This window comes from Octopus bimaculoides, chromosome 25 (genome assembly GCF_046866305.1).
Source record: "Octopus bimaculoides isolate indiv1 chromosome 25, ASM4686630v1, whole genome shotgun sequence".
In the NCBI taxonomy this organism is placed as follows: domain Eukaryota; kingdom Metazoa; phylum Mollusca; class Cephalopoda; order Octopoda; family Octopodidae; genus Octopus; species Octopus bimaculoides.
Genome location: NC_142952.1, coordinates 8,885,019 through 8,905,018, shown reverse-complemented (window position 1 = coordinate 8,905,018; position 20,000 = coordinate 8,885,019). Strand labels below are relative to the sequence as shown.

The 20,000-nt window shown below is 36.9% G+C and overlaps 1 protein-coding gene and 1 pseudogene across 1 annotated transcript in view; both read left to right on the top strand.

Moving 5' to 3' along the window:
* Nucleotides 1-20,000, top strand: part of LOC106879722 (fibrillin-2) — an 80,596-nt gene that overhangs the window by 18,444 nt on the left and 42,152 nt on the right. The window contains exons 21-40 of the mRNA XM_089341601.1: nt 1,042-1,167; nt 2,621-2,746; nt 3,954-4,076; nt 4,655-4,822; nt 5,641-5,709; nt 6,798-6,923; nt 7,605-7,727; nt 8,360-8,527; nt 9,444-9,482; nt 10,708-10,836; nt 11,401-11,529; nt 11,725-11,850; nt 13,435-13,557; nt 14,411-14,536; nt 15,487-15,612; nt 16,538-16,663; nt 17,475-17,624; nt 18,130-18,192; nt 19,162-19,287; nt 19,698-19,817. Coding sequence (XP_089197727.1) covers nt 1,042-1,167; nt 2,621-2,746; nt 3,954-4,076; nt 4,655-4,822; nt 5,641-5,709; nt 6,798-6,923; nt 7,605-7,727; nt 8,360-8,527; nt 9,444-9,482; nt 10,708-10,836; nt 11,401-11,529; nt 11,725-11,850; nt 13,435-13,557; nt 14,411-14,536; nt 15,487-15,612; nt 16,538-16,663; nt 17,475-17,624; nt 18,130-18,192; nt 19,162-19,287; nt 19,698-19,817 — 2,412 coding nt within the window. The remainder of the gene's footprint in view (nt 1-1,041; nt 1,168-2,620; nt 2,747-3,953; nt 4,077-4,654; nt 4,823-5,640; nt 5,710-6,797; nt 6,924-7,604; nt 7,728-8,359; nt 8,528-9,443; nt 9,483-10,707; nt 10,837-11,400; nt 11,530-11,724; nt 11,851-13,434; nt 13,558-14,410; nt 14,537-15,486; nt 15,613-16,537; nt 16,664-17,474; nt 17,625-18,129; nt 18,193-19,161; nt 19,288-19,697; nt 19,818-20,000) is intronic.
* On the top strand, nt 2,797-3,588 carry LOC149131081 (protein GVQW3-like; annotated as a pseudogene).

Genomic DNA, 20,000 nt, shown 5'->3' with positions numbered 1-20,000 from the left:
ATAATGGTCACAAATAAGGCGGTGAGCTGGCAGAAACGTTAGCACGACGGGCGAAATGCTTAGCGGTATTTCATCTGCCGTTACATTCTGAGTTCAAATTCTGCCGAGGTCATCTTTGCCTTTCATCCTTTTAGGGTCGATTAAATAAGTATCATTTACACACTGTAATCAATGTAATCAACTTAATCCCTTTGTCTGTCCTTGTTTGTCCCCTCTATATTTGGCCCCCTGTGGGCATTAAAGAAATAAATAATGGTCACAAATCTGGGGAGAGGGATGTATAGTTGATTAAATGGACTCCTATATTTGACTGATATTTTCTTCGTCAACCACTGATCCTCAAAACACTGAGGATGAAACGATTTTGCTTGTCCTTTCTAACCTCTGATATCCTTCACTATCTTCTGATATTGTGACCAGTGAAAACAGCAGCAGCAGCCACATGGCCCCCAGTTCAGGACCCTGCAGTTGATATTACTCCTGCTATGTTTTTCCTTTCATGTGCTAATGAGTAAAAAGCCCTTAGGTGACCTTTACTACCACACATGTAACAACTAGGTCCTCTGCACTAATCTGATTGACATCCCTCCCTCTTTTTCACTCTTACTATGAGGTACAATTCTGAGATAACCTTGTGGTATTTGGGATCACTAAGACCTGGACATCTCTGCAAACCCCATTCAACCACATGTCATCGTGGATCACCGCCGCACCCCTACATTGTGCTGTAAAGATGACTCAAGCCAAAAAGTCAGTGTTACTATCAGTATCTTTGTTCATGGTCCTTATGCTTCCTCTATGGTATATCCTGTATACAGCTGTGTAGTACATAAGTCCTGGCAGCTTCTTTGCCTCATCCTCAGTTTTAAAAGATTGGCACATGTTCCCATATACCCTGTTCCTAATGTGATTTACTAAACTTACAGATAACTCAGATGCCATTCAACTGCTTTTCTCTTGTATCTTTCTTTCCCTCCTCTCCTTCCAATTTTATCTCTGCATTGTATTGATGTTCTGTTTTTTTTTTCATTGTCTTTACAGATGTTGATGAATGCTCTCTGAATCCTTACCTCTGTGAACATGGTCAATGCTTTAACTACGAAGGGGGATACAAATGTGAATGTGACATGGGTTTTACACCAACAGACAACGACAGAGCCTGCATCGGTAAGTTATGACCTGTATGCTCTAACTCAGTTGTTTGACATGACTTTCGATCCAAAGACATTTTTTTATGGGATTGGTAGTAAGGAGAGCAACTCATCTGCCCATATAGAATCTTACATCAAACAATGCTTTCCACCAGGCAAGATATGACAATATATAAATACAGTATTTACATCGATAAATGAAGGGGTAGACATTTATATAAAGGCACAGTGGTTGTGAGGTTAAGATACTGAACTATTGACCACATGATCATGAGTTCAAATCTTATACTGCCATTATGTTGTGTCCTTTCAAATTACTTCGACTATTTCGTTTATGCAAAGATTTGAAAAATTGATGTAAAACATCGAACTATTATTTTGGAAACAAATTTAAGACCAGTTCAAATACATTTGAGAGATATTTCTCAGCTGTTTATCATAGAGAAAAATTCTTGTTTAAGGCAAAAAGATGCTAATACACTATAGTCAGCTCAGAGCACCCTCTCTTGAAATGATGGATGCATGCATTTGTAATGACAATATATGAAAACAATATTTGCTTGACTATTAATATAGCCATTTATTATATATCAATTATGTTGTTACAATATTGAAGATGATTATAATATTAGTCACGACAATATATAAGAAGTATACAACTGCAATGAATTGTTTGTTTGTGCGCACACTTTGTTATGTGTTGATGCAGCAAAATATTCTCCAATTCCATGGTTAATTGCATATATTAATTAGCTTAGCTTCTTTGTGGCTGGTATGGAGAAAGACATAGTAAAAAGAATGTATGCAGTGAGAGAGGATAAGAGGTTTGCCTTTGCATGTATTAAATAGCACATTGACAGAATTGCTATCTTTCCAGACACGAGTGACCAAAGAGAAGGAAAATAGCAAGTTATAAAAACATGAGTAAATGCTTGTGCTTTTATAACTTGCTGACCAAAGTAGGTTGAGCTAAAAACCATAGGGTTATTTGTCCTTAATCAGAATTGATCAAGTAATGCCTCAAAAAAGATCAAAAAGTCAGCACTTTCTCATTAATCTCTGAGTGCAAAAAGGCTGAGACAATAGACAGAGGATTTGTTTGACAATGAGGGAAAATGTGGATTCAGTTTTGAATTCTGTTTGCTGCACATTTCAAATTCTTATTTCTGGTCGTTGATGGGAATCTTTCTTGATGACAAACTGCAGTCAAAAGCCTTTTAACAAATTCAAATATCTCTTAGGCATATTTGAAATAGCCTTATTTTATTATAATCTTTTTCACTACCTCACACATCTACTAACAAATTATTTTGGAAAATTTATATTTCACTTTTTCCCACCTGATTGCTAGATATCATAGTGGTTGTGGTAATGGTTGCAGTAGTGTTGGTGGTTTCTTGTTCATAATTGCCTTTTTTTATTTTCCATTTATGATTTTGTTTTTTATTTATCTTCTTTTTTTTTTCAAGACATTGATGAATGTGTCATGTTTGAGAATCTATGTGTCAATGGAAAATGTCAAAATGGTGTTGGATTATTCAACTGTATCTGCAACCAAGGTTACCAAGTTGACCCAACCGGAGGAAACTGCACTGGTAGGTATGAGGGTGGGCTAAAAAATTCATTGGCTGACTATGAAGGAGTGATGCTAAAGCTTTGCATGCATTCATTTCAACTCTCCTTATTAGTAACTGCATTGTTTCTTTCTAGGTAAGAAGACTTCAAATGTAACTAGTAGCAACTTCTCTTCAAAATAGACAAAATTTGGCATCATGGGGTTATCAAGTACCTGTAGAAAAAGGGTTTAGCCTCCAATGACTTTCATGCAGACATGGTTGCTACATTAGGGAATGATGCTCCAGCTTTATCAACAGTGCAAAAGAGGACAACAGAATTTAGGAGGGGAAGGGAGAGTCTTGCTGATTACCCATGGTCTGGACGTCCTGCAACTGTCACCACCAAGGAAAATCTTGATTATGTTCACTACATGATAATGGATGATAAGCGATTGACGATAAATCAAAGAGCCAATGTTATTAGCATATCCCATGATAAAGTCAAGAATATCCTGCACAATGAACTTGACATGACAAGGGTTTGTGCTTGGTGGGTGTCACATCTTCTGACATCTAATCAAAAGCACACTGGGTTGATCACTTCATGGCAAAATCAGACAGTGTTTGAGGCAGGTCCAGCTGGTTTCCTTGAACGTTTCCTAACCCATGATGAGTATTGACTTCATCTCTTTGAGCCAGAGACAAAGAGACAATCCATGCAGTGGAAATACCCTTCCTCACCTGCTCCAAAGAAGTCTAAAGTCATTTCATCTGCAGGAAATGTGATGGCCACAGTTTTTGGAATGCAAAAGGCATTGTGTTTATTGATTATGTTTAAAAGAGCCACACCATCGATTGAGAGTACTACGGCAACTTGCTGAGACAGTTACGAAAGGCTGTCAAGACTGAAGGTCCAAGGAAACTGGCAAAAGAGGTCTTGTGTCATCAGGACAACACTCTAGCACACAAGTCCTTGCTTTCATTGGCTGCTGTGCATGATTGTTGCTTTGAGCTGGTTGATCAGCCACCCATTCTCCTGATTTGGCTCCATCTAACAATCATCTGTTTCTCAACATGAAAAAACACTTCGCTAGCAACCAGTATTGCTATTATTATCGTAACTATTGTTGTTGCTGCTGTTCTTGTTGCTGTTGTTGTTGTTGCTTATACTTTTTAAAAGCCTTCATGGTTTTTTTGGTTTTTTTGATAAAGTTATGTCTATTGTTTTGTTTTTGTTTAATTACAGACATTGATGAATGTAGAATTCCTGACAATTGTCTTTATGGTAATTGCAAGAATTTAGAAGGAGGCTATGAATGCCATTGTCCATTTAACTATGAACTTAATCCTAGTGGAACTGGATGTATAGGTAAGCAAAATCATCTCTTTTATTTTTATATTAAACTAAATTTCAAAAGATATTTCTTCTCAAAAGAATTTTCATTTCAGATTTAAATTCAAGTATTAGAGCCTTATTAGTCCAGCCTCTATTTTTTTACCTGTCCAGCATGGGAAACCCTACAAGGAGCTGGCACTCCACTCGCTCGCATAGCTCTCAGGATCATTAAGAAACTAAGTAGCAAACAAGAAAAAGACCTCTCATCTGAGACAGGGAGGAGAACCAAGAGAAGTGATCATGAGCCAAGTGAGAGGTTGGATTATGATAGAAGAACAGGGATAGCTGTCCTACAAATGAGAAGATACTTGGCTACCCCATTAGGGCAACAAAGGGGAGGAAGATAGGAGAGAGTTAGGGGAAAAGATAGTGACAGTCAGAGTAAAAGAGATTAGCACTAGCTCCACTTGTCTGTTTTGGCATAGTTTCTACAGCTGGATTTCCTTCTAATTATAGCTACACCAAAATCTTTGGTATCTTCAGTAAATTTACCTTTCAAATGGTATATGCAGTAAATCAATTTTTAATCCTTGTTTTTGCTATTTCCCCAGACAAACGCCTTGGAACATGCTATTTTGAAGTTGAACGTTACCGCCAAACTCTACAATGCTCAACAGAATTGTCATACGATTTATCTAAAGCCACCTGCTGTTGTACTGTTGGCCAAGGATGGGCAGAAATTCCTGCACGTTGTGAAGCTTGTCCCTTGAATGGAACTCGTAAGTTATAAATCTCCTCTTTTACAGCTGGTATTTTCTTCATAATTTAAATTTTTATTCGCTATGTTATCATTATAGTTATTACTATATACTTACTATTATAATGTAGGGGTTGGTAAAATGAGATACCAAATATATATTGATCGCATTGACTGACCATTTCACTTAAAAATTGCTGGTCGTGTGCTTGAATCAAAAGTAATCACTATTATTGAACTGGCAGAATCATTAGCATGCTCTTCATTACGTCCTAAGTTCAAATTCTGCCGAGGTCGATCTTACCTTTCATCCTTTTGGGGTCAAAAACATAAGTACCTGTTGAACACTGGGGTCAATAAAATCGACTCATCCCCTCCCCCAAAATTGCTGCCCTTTGAAATCATTATTATCATTATTATTATTATTATTATTATTATTATTATTATTATTTAAGGCAGTGAGCTGGCAGAATCATTAGCATGCTGAATGAAATGCTTAGCAGTATTTCACCCATCGCTATGTTCTGAGTTTGGAGGCGCAATGGCCAAGTGGTTAGGGCAGCGGACTCGTGGTCATAGGATCGCGGTTTCGATTCCCAGACCGGGTGTTGTAAGTGTTTGAACGAAAACACCTAAAGCTCCACGAGGCTCCGGCAGGGGTGGTGGTGAACCCTGCTGTACTCTTTCACCACAACTTTCTCTCATTCTTTCTTCCTGTTTCTTTTGTACCTGTATTTCAAAGGGTCAGCCTTGTCACACTCTGTGCCACGCTGAATCTCCCTGAGTAATCAGTAACTCCATTATTTAATATTATTTTTATTTGTTTTCTTCCCTCATTAGTTGAACACAAAAGTTTGTGCCCAGGAGGTCCTGGCTTCCGACCAAACATAATCACAGTCATTCTTGAAGGTAATTAAAATCTATTTCATTGTTATTAATTAGCATTAATTAATCCTCAATTTATATTTGTATGTATAAAAGAAAGTTACTTTCTTCCAAATATGGCATATATTTTACAAATGTTTAAAAGGTCTACCATACATATATTTATGTGTGTGTATGTATGTGTGTGTGTGTATGTATGTGTGTGTGTGTGTCAGGGGAAGGAGAGTATAGTCATAAAAGATATGGTTGTATGTATGGATGGCCATGATTTCACTTAGCTTGACATGTCTTCTCTAGTACAGCAAATCATCAGAGGTCTCAGTCCTTTGTCATCCCCTCTGCAGGGTCCAACATCTGAAGATCATTTCTCACTACTTCATCCCACTTCTTCCTGGGTTTACCCTTCCCACAGGTTCCCTCAACGATTAGAGATCAATACTTCTTTACACAACTCTCCTCATCCATATGCATCACATAACCATACCAGCACAATCTCCTTTCCTGTACATTACATCTGATGCCTCTTATACCCATCTAGCAGTGCATGCTGACTTCATCTCTTTCAAACCTTTGCATGTCTTCTGTAATCACAGCCCATGTTTCATGGCCATGTAGCATAACTGTTTGTACACAGGCATCATACAAACTGCCTTTCACTCTGAGGAAGAGACCCTTTGTTACCAACAAAAGTGATAGCTCACTGAACATTGCCCAGCCTGTTCTTATTCTAGCAACTATGCTTTCAGAGCAACCTGTCTCCTTCCCTTTTAAAAACGAAACCTTTTAAGTATTTCTTATACCTATATGAAATATATTTCATATACACATGTTCTTTAGGAACACTTCAAGAAATCTGCTTAGCTGTAAGTATGCATACACGGTTTCAAGTCTGAAGATAACCTAGCGTTTTCTTTTTATATACTTTTGTTTTTGGCAGTTTTTTTTTTTGCCACTTTTTCCTCACTCCCAGTGTCAAAACTCCCAGTGTTTTACACTGCCACTTCTCACCTATATAGAAATCATAAATAATTATTAATTGTGTAAGAAACCTTTATTCTAAGACAATTCTTTGATAACTTTTTTTTTTTTTTTGCAATAATTCTGTTTAACAGATATTGATGAATGTGCCGAAATCCAGAATGTATGCCAAGGAGGTGAATGCCAAAACTCTTTTGGCAGTTTCTTCTGTAAATGTAATTCTGGATATGCCTTGGATTCTACTCTCCACACGTGCATTGGTATGTATCCTTATTTCTCCATTTATTCTTTATAAAAAAGAAAGAATACTGTGTGAGTGTATTTATTATGCATAACCGTATGCAGTTAGAGAGTTATTGCGAGTGTGAGCCTACAATTCGGGTTAGGGTTAGGGTGAGTATATATTTAGAGTACCTGTTGTTTCTGTTTTATTAGAGTACCTGTTATTGTACCGTATTAGAGCACCTGTTGTTGTTTGTAGTTTATTAGAGTACATGTCATTGTTTCTATTTTATTAGAATACTTGTTGTTTCTATTTTGCTAGAGTACTTGTCATTGTATTTAGTTAGACTACCTGTTGTCATTTGTACTCTATTAGAGTACCTGTCATTGTTTCTATTTTATTAGAGTACCTGTTATTGTATTTTATCAGAGTTCCTGTTGTCTGTATTCTTTTAGAATGCCTGTCATTGTTTTTATTTTATTAGAGTACCTATCATATCTGGTTAGAGTACCTGTCATTGTTTTTATTTTATTAGAGTATCTGTTGATTTTTCTATTTCATTACAATGCTAATCATTGTTCATATCTTATTAGAGTACCTGTCCTCTGCCTTTTATCAGAATATCTGCGACTGTATATGTGTACACTTAGAGTATCCGTAAATGTTTTTTTTATTATTTATTATTTGTTTATTCATTTTTTTCATTTTTCTTTCACAGACATTGATGAATGTTCTTTGAATCCAAACCTGTGTGGTGCTGGTACCTGTTACAATACAGAGGGTAACTACACCTGTTTCTGTCCAGAAGGACATCTATTAACACCAGATCAACACTGCATGGGTTCGTATATTTGTCAGTTCTTTTTCTTTTATTCTTTCATTAGTTTCACTCACTGAATTGTGGCCATGCTTCAGCACCCAATTCAATGGTTTAGTCAATAATAGCAATCACGTCAGATGAAGGTGAGTTCAAAAAGTGGAATGATGCAAAAAAAAAGAAAAAGAAAGGAATCTTTTCTTTTTTCCATATGTTGTGCTTGTACATGTATGTACACACGCGTATACACACACACACACACACACACACACACACACACACACACACACACACAAACACAAACACATAATGGTGCATGGCCTAGTGATTAGGGTGTTGCGCTCATGATCACAAGATCATGGTTTCAATTCCTCAAGCAGGCAGTGCAGAAAACATTTAACTTCTCATTGCTTTACAATCAATTCAACATCTGACACGACAACACCATGCACTTATACAGACAATGTGTAATTAGATAGAGGGAGGGAACTAACACACATCACAAACATTCAATCACTATAAACAAATCATCCTTGCAGTTTGTTGAACAAGAAAATTACAGAAACCCTCATTTGTCGTTGACAACAAGTGAATCCACAATATAAGTTAAGCACAGACATCTATATTCCTTGTGTTCTTTACTTCTCGTTTGTCAGATATGCGTAAAGGAAACTGTTATTCCACTTACTATAAATCAACCACTTGGCCACACGAACTTATCTGTGAAAACGAACTGTCAGGTAATTTGACCAAAATGATGTGCTGCTGTTCTGTTGCAAAGGCATGGAATACCCCTTGTGAAGCTTGTCCAGAAAGACACACAAGTAAGTTTACAATGATTTTCATACTTTTCAAATATCTCTTCATTTTTTTCTTTGCACACAAATTAAATTACCATATTTACTCAGATATAAGTCACACTCACATATAAGACGCACTCAGCATAAGTCGCACTTGTATATAAGTTGCACTCGTGTATAAATCACACCCTTAATTTAGTATTAAACCTTTAGAATTTAAACCAGACCTATCAGTCCCAAAAATTCTACATGTTTTTTATGTTCAAACTGGTGAGATCTGACCTCTCACACCTACTCTACAATGTCATCTTAAAAATAATCACATCATCAAAATCCCAAAGCTAGATGATATTGCATGGTTAATTCAAAACAATTGTAATAAATAAGCTTTGCCTTTAACAAAATAATCTGGATGCTAGTGGGTTAAATCTGGGTACAAAGTTTTTTTCCTCCATCTTCAAACTGGGTATCACCTTTGCCCTGTGTATAAGTGACACCCCAGTTTTTTTTTCAGTTAAAATTAAATATGAAATAGTATGGTTTACACACAAGTAAATGTACAGGCACATGGCTCAATGGTTAGAGCATCAGGTTCATACTCATGAAGTAGTCAGTTCAATCCCTGGACCGATCTGTATGTTGTCTTCTTAAGCAAGACACTTTATTTCATGTTGCTCCAGTTCACTCATCTGTGGAAATGAGTTGTGACATCACTTTGCCTTTCATCCTTTAGGGGTCACTAAATTAAGTACCAGGGAAACACTGAAATTGATGTAATCAACTACTCCCCTCCCCACAAATTTTAGGCCTTGTGCCTTTAGTAGAAAGAATTATTATTATTATTATTATTACTACTACTACTATTACTACTACTACTACTATTACTATTATTATTATTATCATTATTACCATTATTATTATTATTATTATCATTTTCCAGAGGCATACAAGGATCTCTGCCAGGAACCAAAATTCATAAGTAAGTTATTTATTTTATTAAAAAGGATCATGTGATCTTAACTGTAATTTTTGAAGATGTTTCATTATATTCCCTGTTAGACTTATAAATTGATACCTCTCTCTCTATGAAACACACAATAATGACTTTGATAAATGTGATATTTGAAACTCAAGGTTCTAGATTAACTTCTGAAGTGCTTTCAGCTTTGATAAATTATACATACACACATGTCTTTTGCATTTAGACTTCAGAGAATGGGGTGGGATGATAATCGATTATCAACTTGGCAGATATCAACACATTTCAACAAATAATTTGTTTGCTGAAATTCTATTAACAAGAACTGCAATTCTTGTCTAGATCACATATGTAGGGGTAACTTTGACTGAAGAGGCACAACCAGGTTGAAACACCGTGTCTCAAAGTCTCCTAGTCTCACTGAATTGAGTGTGTTGTAAACAGACATCATCTGAATGGAGAAGCTGTTTTCTGAATCTGAAATACAACTGCAATTAACATACAATGCTTCAAAACAAAGCATTAGTCAGGTGCAGAGCAGGAAATTGAAGATGAGATGGCAAAGGAATAAACAATTATCTTATGAAGTAAGGCAACAAGATGGCAGAATCATTAGCACATCGGGCAAAATGCTTAGTGGCATTTCATCTGTCCAAATTTCAAAAGAGAAAGTTCCAAGATTTCTTTTGTATGTGGCATGATTAAACAGTCACATATAGAACCTGAAACATAAAAATGTCCATTAATAAAAAATACAAAACTTTTCAAGTTAAAATAAACGTATAACGTTGTTTAATGGGGTGTCTATTTACTTCTGTCGTGTCTGCATATATATATATATATATATATATATATATATATATATATGTGTGTGTGTGTGTGTGTGTGTGTGTGTGTGTGTGTGTGTGTGTGTGTGTGTGTGTGTGTGTGTGTATACAACTGGCACTAATTGTGATTGATGGTGCAGGGTAGCACCTACATTGCTAGAAATAAGGGCTTTTAGCTCCCAAGCCATGCACCCAAGCCATGCCTGAACCTCTTATATATTTATGTATATGTATACAGCCACTCTTATTTATTCAACATCTCTCAACACTCCTCTACATTTCCTGGTCCCTTTTTTCTACCCGCTTCATCTATTTATTCCTTTCCACAATATTCAATAATACACTTGTTTAGCCACATGTATATTTACCCTATCCTTTATTCCACAATTATTTTCCAGAGAACATGAGTGAATGCGAAATGATGCCAGGACTCTGCATGAACGGTCGGTGTATCAAAACAGAAGACTCATTCCGCTGTGAGTGCGATCCAGGCTTCATCTATGAACGGCTCAGTCACATGTGTGAAGGTAAGTTCTCCATTGTTGTTCTTATTCTACATGTTTATGTCATTCCATCAGAAATGCTATTTCATTTCGACTGATTTTAGATGTTTTAAGAAAAAGACAGTAATATTGTCTTTTATGTCAGCCATAAACATATTGCAAAGACAGTCTTTCAAGGTTGCTAGAATTGAATTGACTAATTCATGTATTTCTCAGCACTTACTCTATGTTGTATGCCAATGTGTTGGGCCAAACAGACCCAACACCAGAACATTAAAAGCAGAACACTAAACGTCTCCTACCCAGCAGATTTTGATGTTACATTTCTTCTGTTTTAAGTGTTGCATGTCAATTTAGAATTACAAGAAAATGGGTAACATAAAATATAACATTTTCAATAATCACAGTCTCAGAAGATTCCACACACCAAAAATGAAAAAGTTCAACTTAAGATATACATTTCCATATCAATAAAAATAATATGCTTATATAATTACATACAAAAAGAACTAATTAAGATTTTGCAGACTAGCTCAATTCTCCCCCACAAAGTAGGCTCCTTCACTAAACCTTCCTCTTCAATTTCAGATGAGAATGAATGTGAACGTCGCCGCAGTCCCTGTGTTGGCAATGCTAATTGTCTCAACACTAAAGGTAGTTATGAGTGCCGCTGTCCAGTAGGGTACAAGCTGGCCCCCAATAAACGACGGTGTCGAGGTAAGTCTTCGTCTACTGTTTCTTGTCACCATCAGCATCACCATCACCATTATCATCATCATTGTGATCATCATCATTGTCGTCATCATCATCATCATTATCGTTGTCATCATTGTTATCGTTGTCAATTGATCAAGGGTATATTTATTAATTCATGAGATTTTTATTTTTTTTTTTTTTCTGTTTTCCCTTCAGACATCAATGAATGCCGTGAAAATCCCAGAATTTGTGCAAATGGTCGATGCCAGAACTTGGACGGAGGTTTCAAATGTAATTGTAACCAAGGTTACCACATAAATTCCAAACGAGATGCTTGTATCGGTAAGCACTAAAAACAAGAATCTCTCTTTATAACTGATAATGATCTTTCTCTCCCTCCCTCTCCCTCTCTCTCTCTCTCTCTCTCTCTCTCTCTCTCTCATCCAATTCTCATTGTCTCTTTCTCTCTTTCTCATACACACGTCATATGCACGCATGCACACACGAAACTTTCTCAGAATCATCAAATGCTACCGGCTCTCCGTGTTAAAATCAGGGGAGACTACTCATACAGAATCCCTTCGTACAAGAAATAGAAGGGGAAGGTAACAGATAAATGTACCTCTATCTATCTATGTATCTCTGTGTTAAAATCAGGGGAGACTACTCCTACAGAATCCCTTCGTAAAAGAAATGGAAGGGGAAGGTAATAGATAGATGTACCTCTATCTATCTATGTGTCTCTCTGTGTTAAAATCAGGGGAGACTACTCTTACAGAATCCCTTCGTACAAGAAATAGAAGGGGGAAGGTAATAGATAGATGTACCTTTATGTATCTCTGTGTATTAAAATCAGGGGAGATTACTCCTACAGAATCCCTTCGTACAAGAAATGGAAGGGGAAGGTAATAGATAGATACCTCTATCTATCTATGTATCTCTCTGTTCTAAAATCAGGGGAGACTACTCTTATAGAATCCCTTTGTACAAGAAATAGAAGGGGGAAGGTAATAGATAGATGTACCTCTATCTATCTAGGTATCTCTCTGTGTTAAAATCAGGGGAGACTACTCTTACAGAATCCCTTCGTACAAGAAATAGAAGGGGGAAGGTAATAGATAGATGTACCTCTATCTATGTATCTCTGTGTGTTAAAATCAGGGGAGACTACTCCTACAGAATCCCTTCGTTCAAGAAATAGAAGGGGGAAGGTAATAGATAGATGTACCTCTATCTATCTATGTATCTCTCTGACTCTCAATAAAATATATATACTCTTTTTACTTGTTTCAGTCATTTGACTGCGGCCATGCTGGAGCACCACCTTTAGTCGAACAAATCGACCCCAGAGCTTATTCTTTGTAAGCCTAGTACTTATTCTATCTGTCTTTTTTGCCGAACCTCTGTTACGGTGACGTAAACACACCAGCGATGTTAGGGGGTACAAACACAGAAACGTACACACTCACACACACACACACACACACACACACACATATATATATATATATATATATATATATATATATACACGACGAGCATCTTCCAGTTTCCGTCTACAAGACTTTGGTCGGCCCGAGGCTGTAGTAGAAGACGCTTGCCAGTGGGACTGAACCCAGGACCATGTGGTTGGTAGCAAGCTACTTACTACACAGCCACATATAATTTGTTTTTTTTTTTATGTCAGGTTATATATAAAGACATTAAAACTAAAGGATTACTTTTTAGTAGAGTAGATATTAACTTTTACCTTATAAAAACACATCTCACATCAGCATAAGCCAGCAGCTCCTTTGTAAAATGATAATGGTACAAAGAGGGATTTATCTCCTTTTTTCACTCCCTCTGCTCTTTTTCACACCCTTCTCTATCTCTATCTCTCTCTCTCTCTCCCTTAATATTCATATTTGTTTCATTACTCTCCAGATATCAACGAATGTGCTTCACGTCCGGGGATATGTCGCAACGGCACATGTATCAATGAAATCGGTGGCCATACTTGTAAATGTAACCGTGGTTTTACATTAACGGATAATTTCGATTGTTATGGTATGTATTGTTCTTGCTTTTGTTTTGCTGTCATCGCTAATGTTATTGTTGGATTGAAACCCGCCATCAAAGTTTTCTATCTACCCTACATTAGAGTTCACACTTTACATCACGCTCTCTGTCTCCTCTCTCTCTCAATCTCTCTCCCTCTTTCTCTCTCTCCTCCTCTTTCTCTCTCTCCTCCTCTTTCTCTCTCTCCTCCTCTTTCTCTCTCTCCCACTTTCTCTTTTTACTCCTCTTTCTTTCTACTCTTTCTCTCTCTACTCCTCTTTCTCTCTCTACTCCTCTCTCTCTCCCTCTTTCTCTCCATCTTTCTTTCTCTCCGTCTTTCTCTCTCTCCCTCTTTCTCTCTCTCCTTCTTCACTTCCTTTTCACATTCTATCTGTCTATTTACCTGTCTAACAATCTCGTTCTTTCCTTCATTCTCTTTTCCCCTACTCTTTCTTTCTCTCTCTCTCTTTCCCTCTCTCTCTTTCCTCTTTTTCTTTCTCTTTTCACCACACACTCTCTCACTCTCACTCTCTTCTTTTTTACATTCTGTCTATACTATCTATATAACTATCTAGCTAGCTAGTTATCTGTCAGTCTATTTATCTATCCAACAAGTTCTCCCTCTCTTTCTCTCCTTTCCACTCTCTTTCTCCCTCCCTTCTCTTTCGTCCTCCCCCTCTCTCTTCTTCCCGTCTCTCTCACTTAAACACTGAGACATCACACACCCCTAAAATGGCGTCAGCCTGTCACATCACTCCTTACTATCACACAACCCCATTCAGTGTACCTTCAAACCCTACCAGGTACCCATATCCTTTTCCTTATGTTCTCTAACTGTAATCTCCTTGTATCTTCCCATCAGATATGGACGAATGTCGACAGTTAATAGGAATCTGCCAAAATGGAAGATGTTTAAACACATTTGGCAGTTTTACCTGTAACTGCCAGACTGGCTATAGACTGTCCCAGGACTTCCGCAACTGTCTTGGTAAGTATACACCCTCCATCTTACGTAAAATGGTATCACTATGTCAGTGGCTTAATCAACTGAGATACTTACTCAGTGTAAGGGTATGTGGCTAAGTATTCCAAAGACCACATGTATTGGTCTCAGGTTATGGTAAAAGGTGTCTAAGATGTCACACCAAGGAATTGAACCTGAGACGTCAAGATTGCAAAGCAAACTTATTGACCACTCAGCCATTCCTGTGTCCATTTACTTTCCTCTGTGTGTGTGTATATATATATGTGTGTGTGTGTGTGTGTGTGTGTGTGTGTGTGTGTGTGTGTGTGTGTGCGTGAGTTAGAGGTTGAGAAACCAACTAAGGGATAGTACCTATCCAATATACTATATTGCTTGTAGTGTACCCAAATATTCATACCCAGGTGCTAGTTATTATTTATCTCATTTAAGCACCATATTCCTGTTTCATCATACCTCCAATATGGTGGGAGCTTTCTTTTTTTATCCAATACTTTCAGCATAATGGTTGAACGTGATGTCTTCTTTCAGCTATAGCCCCAACATTACAACCTTCTTTCTATTGTGCCTTTAAAATGATGACTGAACACAATGTTTATTTTCCTTTTAAATATCATCATCATCATTTAACGTCTTTTTCATGTACTGGCATGGGTTGGATGGTTTGACATGGGGCTGGCTAACATGGGACTGTTCAGACCCCAATTGTCTGTTGTGGCATGGTTTCTATGACTGGATGCCCTTCCTAATGCTAACCACATAGCAGAGTATGCTGGGTGCATTTTACGTGCCACCAGCATGGGTGAATTAACACAGCACTGGCACCGGTGTGTTTTAGGCGGCACTGGCACATAAAAGGACAAGTCTGTATGTGTGGGAAACTGATTTTAGTTAGCTTTTACTTTGCGATTTTACTTGCCTCTAAAATAATGATTGTCTTTCTCTTATGCATTCAGATATTGATGAGTGTGCAGAAACTCCCTACGTCTGTCATCATGGAAGATGTAACAACATTGAAGGATCTTTCGAATGTTCCTGCTTTAATGGTTATAAACTCTCTGATACTGGTGATGAATGTATTGGTAAGTTTCAACTTATCCTTAACATGTTCTATATTTATTTCTTTATTGCCCACAAGGGGCTAAACATAGAGGGGACAAACACACACACATACATTTATATATATATATATATATATATATATATATATATATATATATATATGTGTGTGTGTGTGTGTGTGTGTGTGTGTGTGTGTGTGTGTGTGTGTGTGTGTGTGTGTGTGTGTATGTATGTATGTATGTATGTATGTATGTATGTATGTATGCACACACATATTTATTGGGCCATCCCATAAATAATGCGGTTTTTTATGCTTCTTTTATTTTTCAAAACGAAGAGAAACAAGGTTCTTTTAATCGAAAATACACTCTCTTTCATTTTCTACAATGCTTTTCCCTCCATCTGGTAGACTTGCAAGGCCCCTCTTCCAATATTCACTTGTCCGTGATGAAAAATACTCCTCCAGTACTATTCAAAACTCGTCTACAGAATTCATATCTTTTCCATCCAAATCATTTTGAAGACTGCGGAATAAACGATAATCAGATGGGGCAGTGTCTGGTTAATACGGTGAGTGGGGCATCGTTTCCCGTTCAAACTGTTCTAGCCTTTAGAATGTCATCCTCACTGTATGTGGCCAAACATTATCCTGGTGGAAGAACACCTTTTGTCTTGAAACCAAAGATGGTCTTTTTTCTTCTAACATTGACTTAGGCTCCTCAAACAGCTCACAGTAGATCCCTTTTGTTATCATTAGGTTTGGATTTAAAAGTTCAATGGGATTGTAATCAAAATCATGTGATCACAAGGCAAACTTCTTTAACCACATAGTCACCTTTTTCTATCTTTCTTCTTAATAGCTTCTTCCACAATTAACTACATCTGTTGCACATCTGTTACACCCACAATATTGCTATTTATTTTTCATCTTGAATCTATTTGCAGACATTGATGAGTGTTTTACAGAATCTAACATCTGTTATAATGGAAACTGCATCAATACAGATGGATCGTACATTTGTAATTGTCCTTCTGGTTATGTTCTTTCAAGTGACAAGAGGAAATGTATAGGTAAGACAATGTTGTTTCTATCTTTTATTTTAAATTTTTAATATCTAATTTAATTAATTAATTTTTCTTTTGTTGGGCTTAGTCTGAAGGAAAAGGGCAAAGTCATTGACATATACAGATTCTCCAAGGTAGGTGAGCATGATGATGCAGTTTATATTCAGCTTCTACATCAATGAGTCTGTTGTCTCTTGGCTTCAATTGAAGATATGCAAAGAGGTGCTGGTTTTGGGTAAATGAAAATACAGGAGGATCAGTTAATTAGGATTTTATTCAACATATTCCCCTCTCAGATTCACTCCTAACGCCAACCACTCCGAGAGTGTAGTGGGTGCTTTTTATGTGTCACCAGCACGAGGGACAGTCCGGCAGTACTGGCATCGGTTTTTTTACGTGCCTACTGGCACCCGTGCCAGTTGAGCACTAACAGCGCCATCCGAGCAGGATCACTGCCAGAGTAGCGGTCTCGCTCCTGTGCCGGTGGCATGTAAAAAGGACCATTTGAGCACGATCGTTTCCAGCTTCGCCTTACTGGCACTTGTGTTGGTGGCATGTGAACAAAACATTGGACCGACTCCTGTGCATAATCGTAGTGGTTTTAGACATTAGAGTGGCTCTTCATCAGACTTGCATCAAAGGAGCACTTTCACATTATATAACTTCCGGACATCGTTTTTTGTATATATATATATATATATATATATATATATATATATATATATATATATATTTATCATGCATACATGGCAACATTATTTTGATATATATATATATGTTTTTTTTCTCACATGTATATTGTTTTCCAATTTTACAGACATGAGAGTTGGCATCTGCTACCGTACATTTGCTAATGGCCAATGTTTGAATCCAACACCCATGAATATGACCAGAAAAGAATGCTGTTGTAGTAAGAGTGTTGCTTGGGGTGATACCATTTGTAGCGTGTGTCCTACTCAGAACACAAGTAAGCAATGAAGCACTAACCATTTATTAACTTATTCTCTTTCATTATTGTCAACATTAGAATTAACATCATCATCAACATCATCCTCTTCATCACAATCATCATCGTTATACCCATCAGCATCATTTTTATCATCAGTAGCAGCAACAACATCACCACCACCACCATTGTCATCTTTATCATCACGATCATCAACACCAACATAATCATCATTATCATCATCATCTCCATTACATACTGCTACCGCCATCAGTCATTGTCATCACCATCGTCATCATCATATTCATCATCATGATAATCATTATCATCTTCATCAACATTATAAATATATAAGCAGCTAGATAAACAAATAATCAATTATTTATCTATTTGTACATTACATTTATTTTTGAATCTAAGCAACTATGTGTGCTGTTTGTATCTTATTTTAAAGGTATTCTCTGTTAACTTAATGTATATCTGCTTTGTTTTCATGCGTTTTATTGTTGTTTTTTTCTGTTTCTAGAAGCCTTCAAACTCTTGTGTCCTTATATTGGTCACATTGAAGATCCAAATGGCAACAGGAAAGGTAAGAAAATATAAGCATCTTCTTTATCCATTTTCCACCTCCCCTTCTTCATCTCCTTCTCCGTCATTCTCTTATTCTCTCTCTTCCTCCTCTCCCTCTCCCATTCCTTCCTCATCTTATTCCTTAGACACATTCATATTTTTTCTTTGTCCTCTCCATCCCCATCTTTCTTACACTTATATCTACCTCTTATTACTCCTCCTCTCCTCCTTTTCATCTTACTCATCAACTTCATTGTCTTATCCCCTCCTTCTTATTCATTCCTTTTTATTCTCCTTCTCTTCCCCTCTTTTTTCTCCTCTCCTCCTTTCCTTTCCTCCTTCTCTTCTTTTTCTTTTCCTCCCCTTCCTCCTTCTCCCACCCACCACCCCAGTATCAGAAATGATTAATATTAGTGTTTTTATTATTATGTACTTTGATGGTGTTTTCAAAGACACAGGCACTTAAACACAAAATCACATACACATATGCATGCTCTCATACAGATGCATACGCAAACATACTCATATTCACACACACACTTACTCACACATGCCCAAACTCAGACACACACATACAAAGATCACAAATACACTACACATAAACACACACATGCACATACACATGCATGCACACACACTCACACACTGTATCAGTAAACAATAATAACAATACAAGACACACACAAACAAGAACACAAACAGACAAATGTACAAATACACTAAATACAAATGCATACTTAAATAAAACACACACATACACACACACGTGCATACACTGGACCAGCAACCAACCATTATTCTCAGTATTATTAAGTGTCGATTAATATATTTGATGTAATATTAAGGAAAACATTAAATATGTTAGCTTGTGCCTTAACTGTAATTATTTCATGTAGAAAGCATCCCAAAGTAATTTTCTTCTGTCATTATTATCAATGCACCATTAATCATCCTAACACTTCCGTCTCTGCTGCCTTTTCTTTTACAGACATCAACGAGTGTATGATGTATCCAGACTACTGCACGAATGGTCGTTGTATCAATACTGATGGTTCATACCGCTGTGAGTGTAATACCGGTTTCCAGGTGGATGACACGAAAACGAGGTGCATTGGTAAGAGACTGGATTCTTGAAAATACATTTCACACCAATTTTTTAATTATTTAGATAGACAAACTAATAGATTGTCAGACAGATAGATAGATGGATGGATATATGGATGGATGGGTGTATCAGAGAAAGATTGTCAATATATCAATACATTGAACAGGAATACATTACGGTATTTATTCCAACAGAGATACACACTTTATACCAATGTGGATTTATTCCATTTACCAAACAGAAATCGATAAAACACATGTGACAAAATTCAGAGTGGGACACAATAAATTCAAGCAAAACCTATCAAGGTTTGCTGTAGCTAGGCTATAGTCCAATGGCTGAGTAAAAGAGAGGTCAAAGAACATTTCCACCATTCTAGTTTGTTGTTTTCTTGCATTATTTTCTTGTTTCTTTTACAGATATAAACGAATGTCTGACTGGAAGAATTTGTGGTCGTGGAACTTGTACTAATTTGATTGGTCAGTTTGAATGTTCCTGTGAGGATGGTTATGCTCCTGGACCTGAGGGCACTTGTGAAGGTAAAGTACATTTTTATTATCTTTATATCATTATTATTATTGATTCATATATATATGTATATTAAGTTAGCACAAAGGCATGAGGATGCAGAAAATGCATCAACCTGTTTGGAAATAGGAGCTAAATTCCTATTTCAACTGTCAGAAGGCACCAAATAACAGAAAAGCAACAGTAGGTGAGGA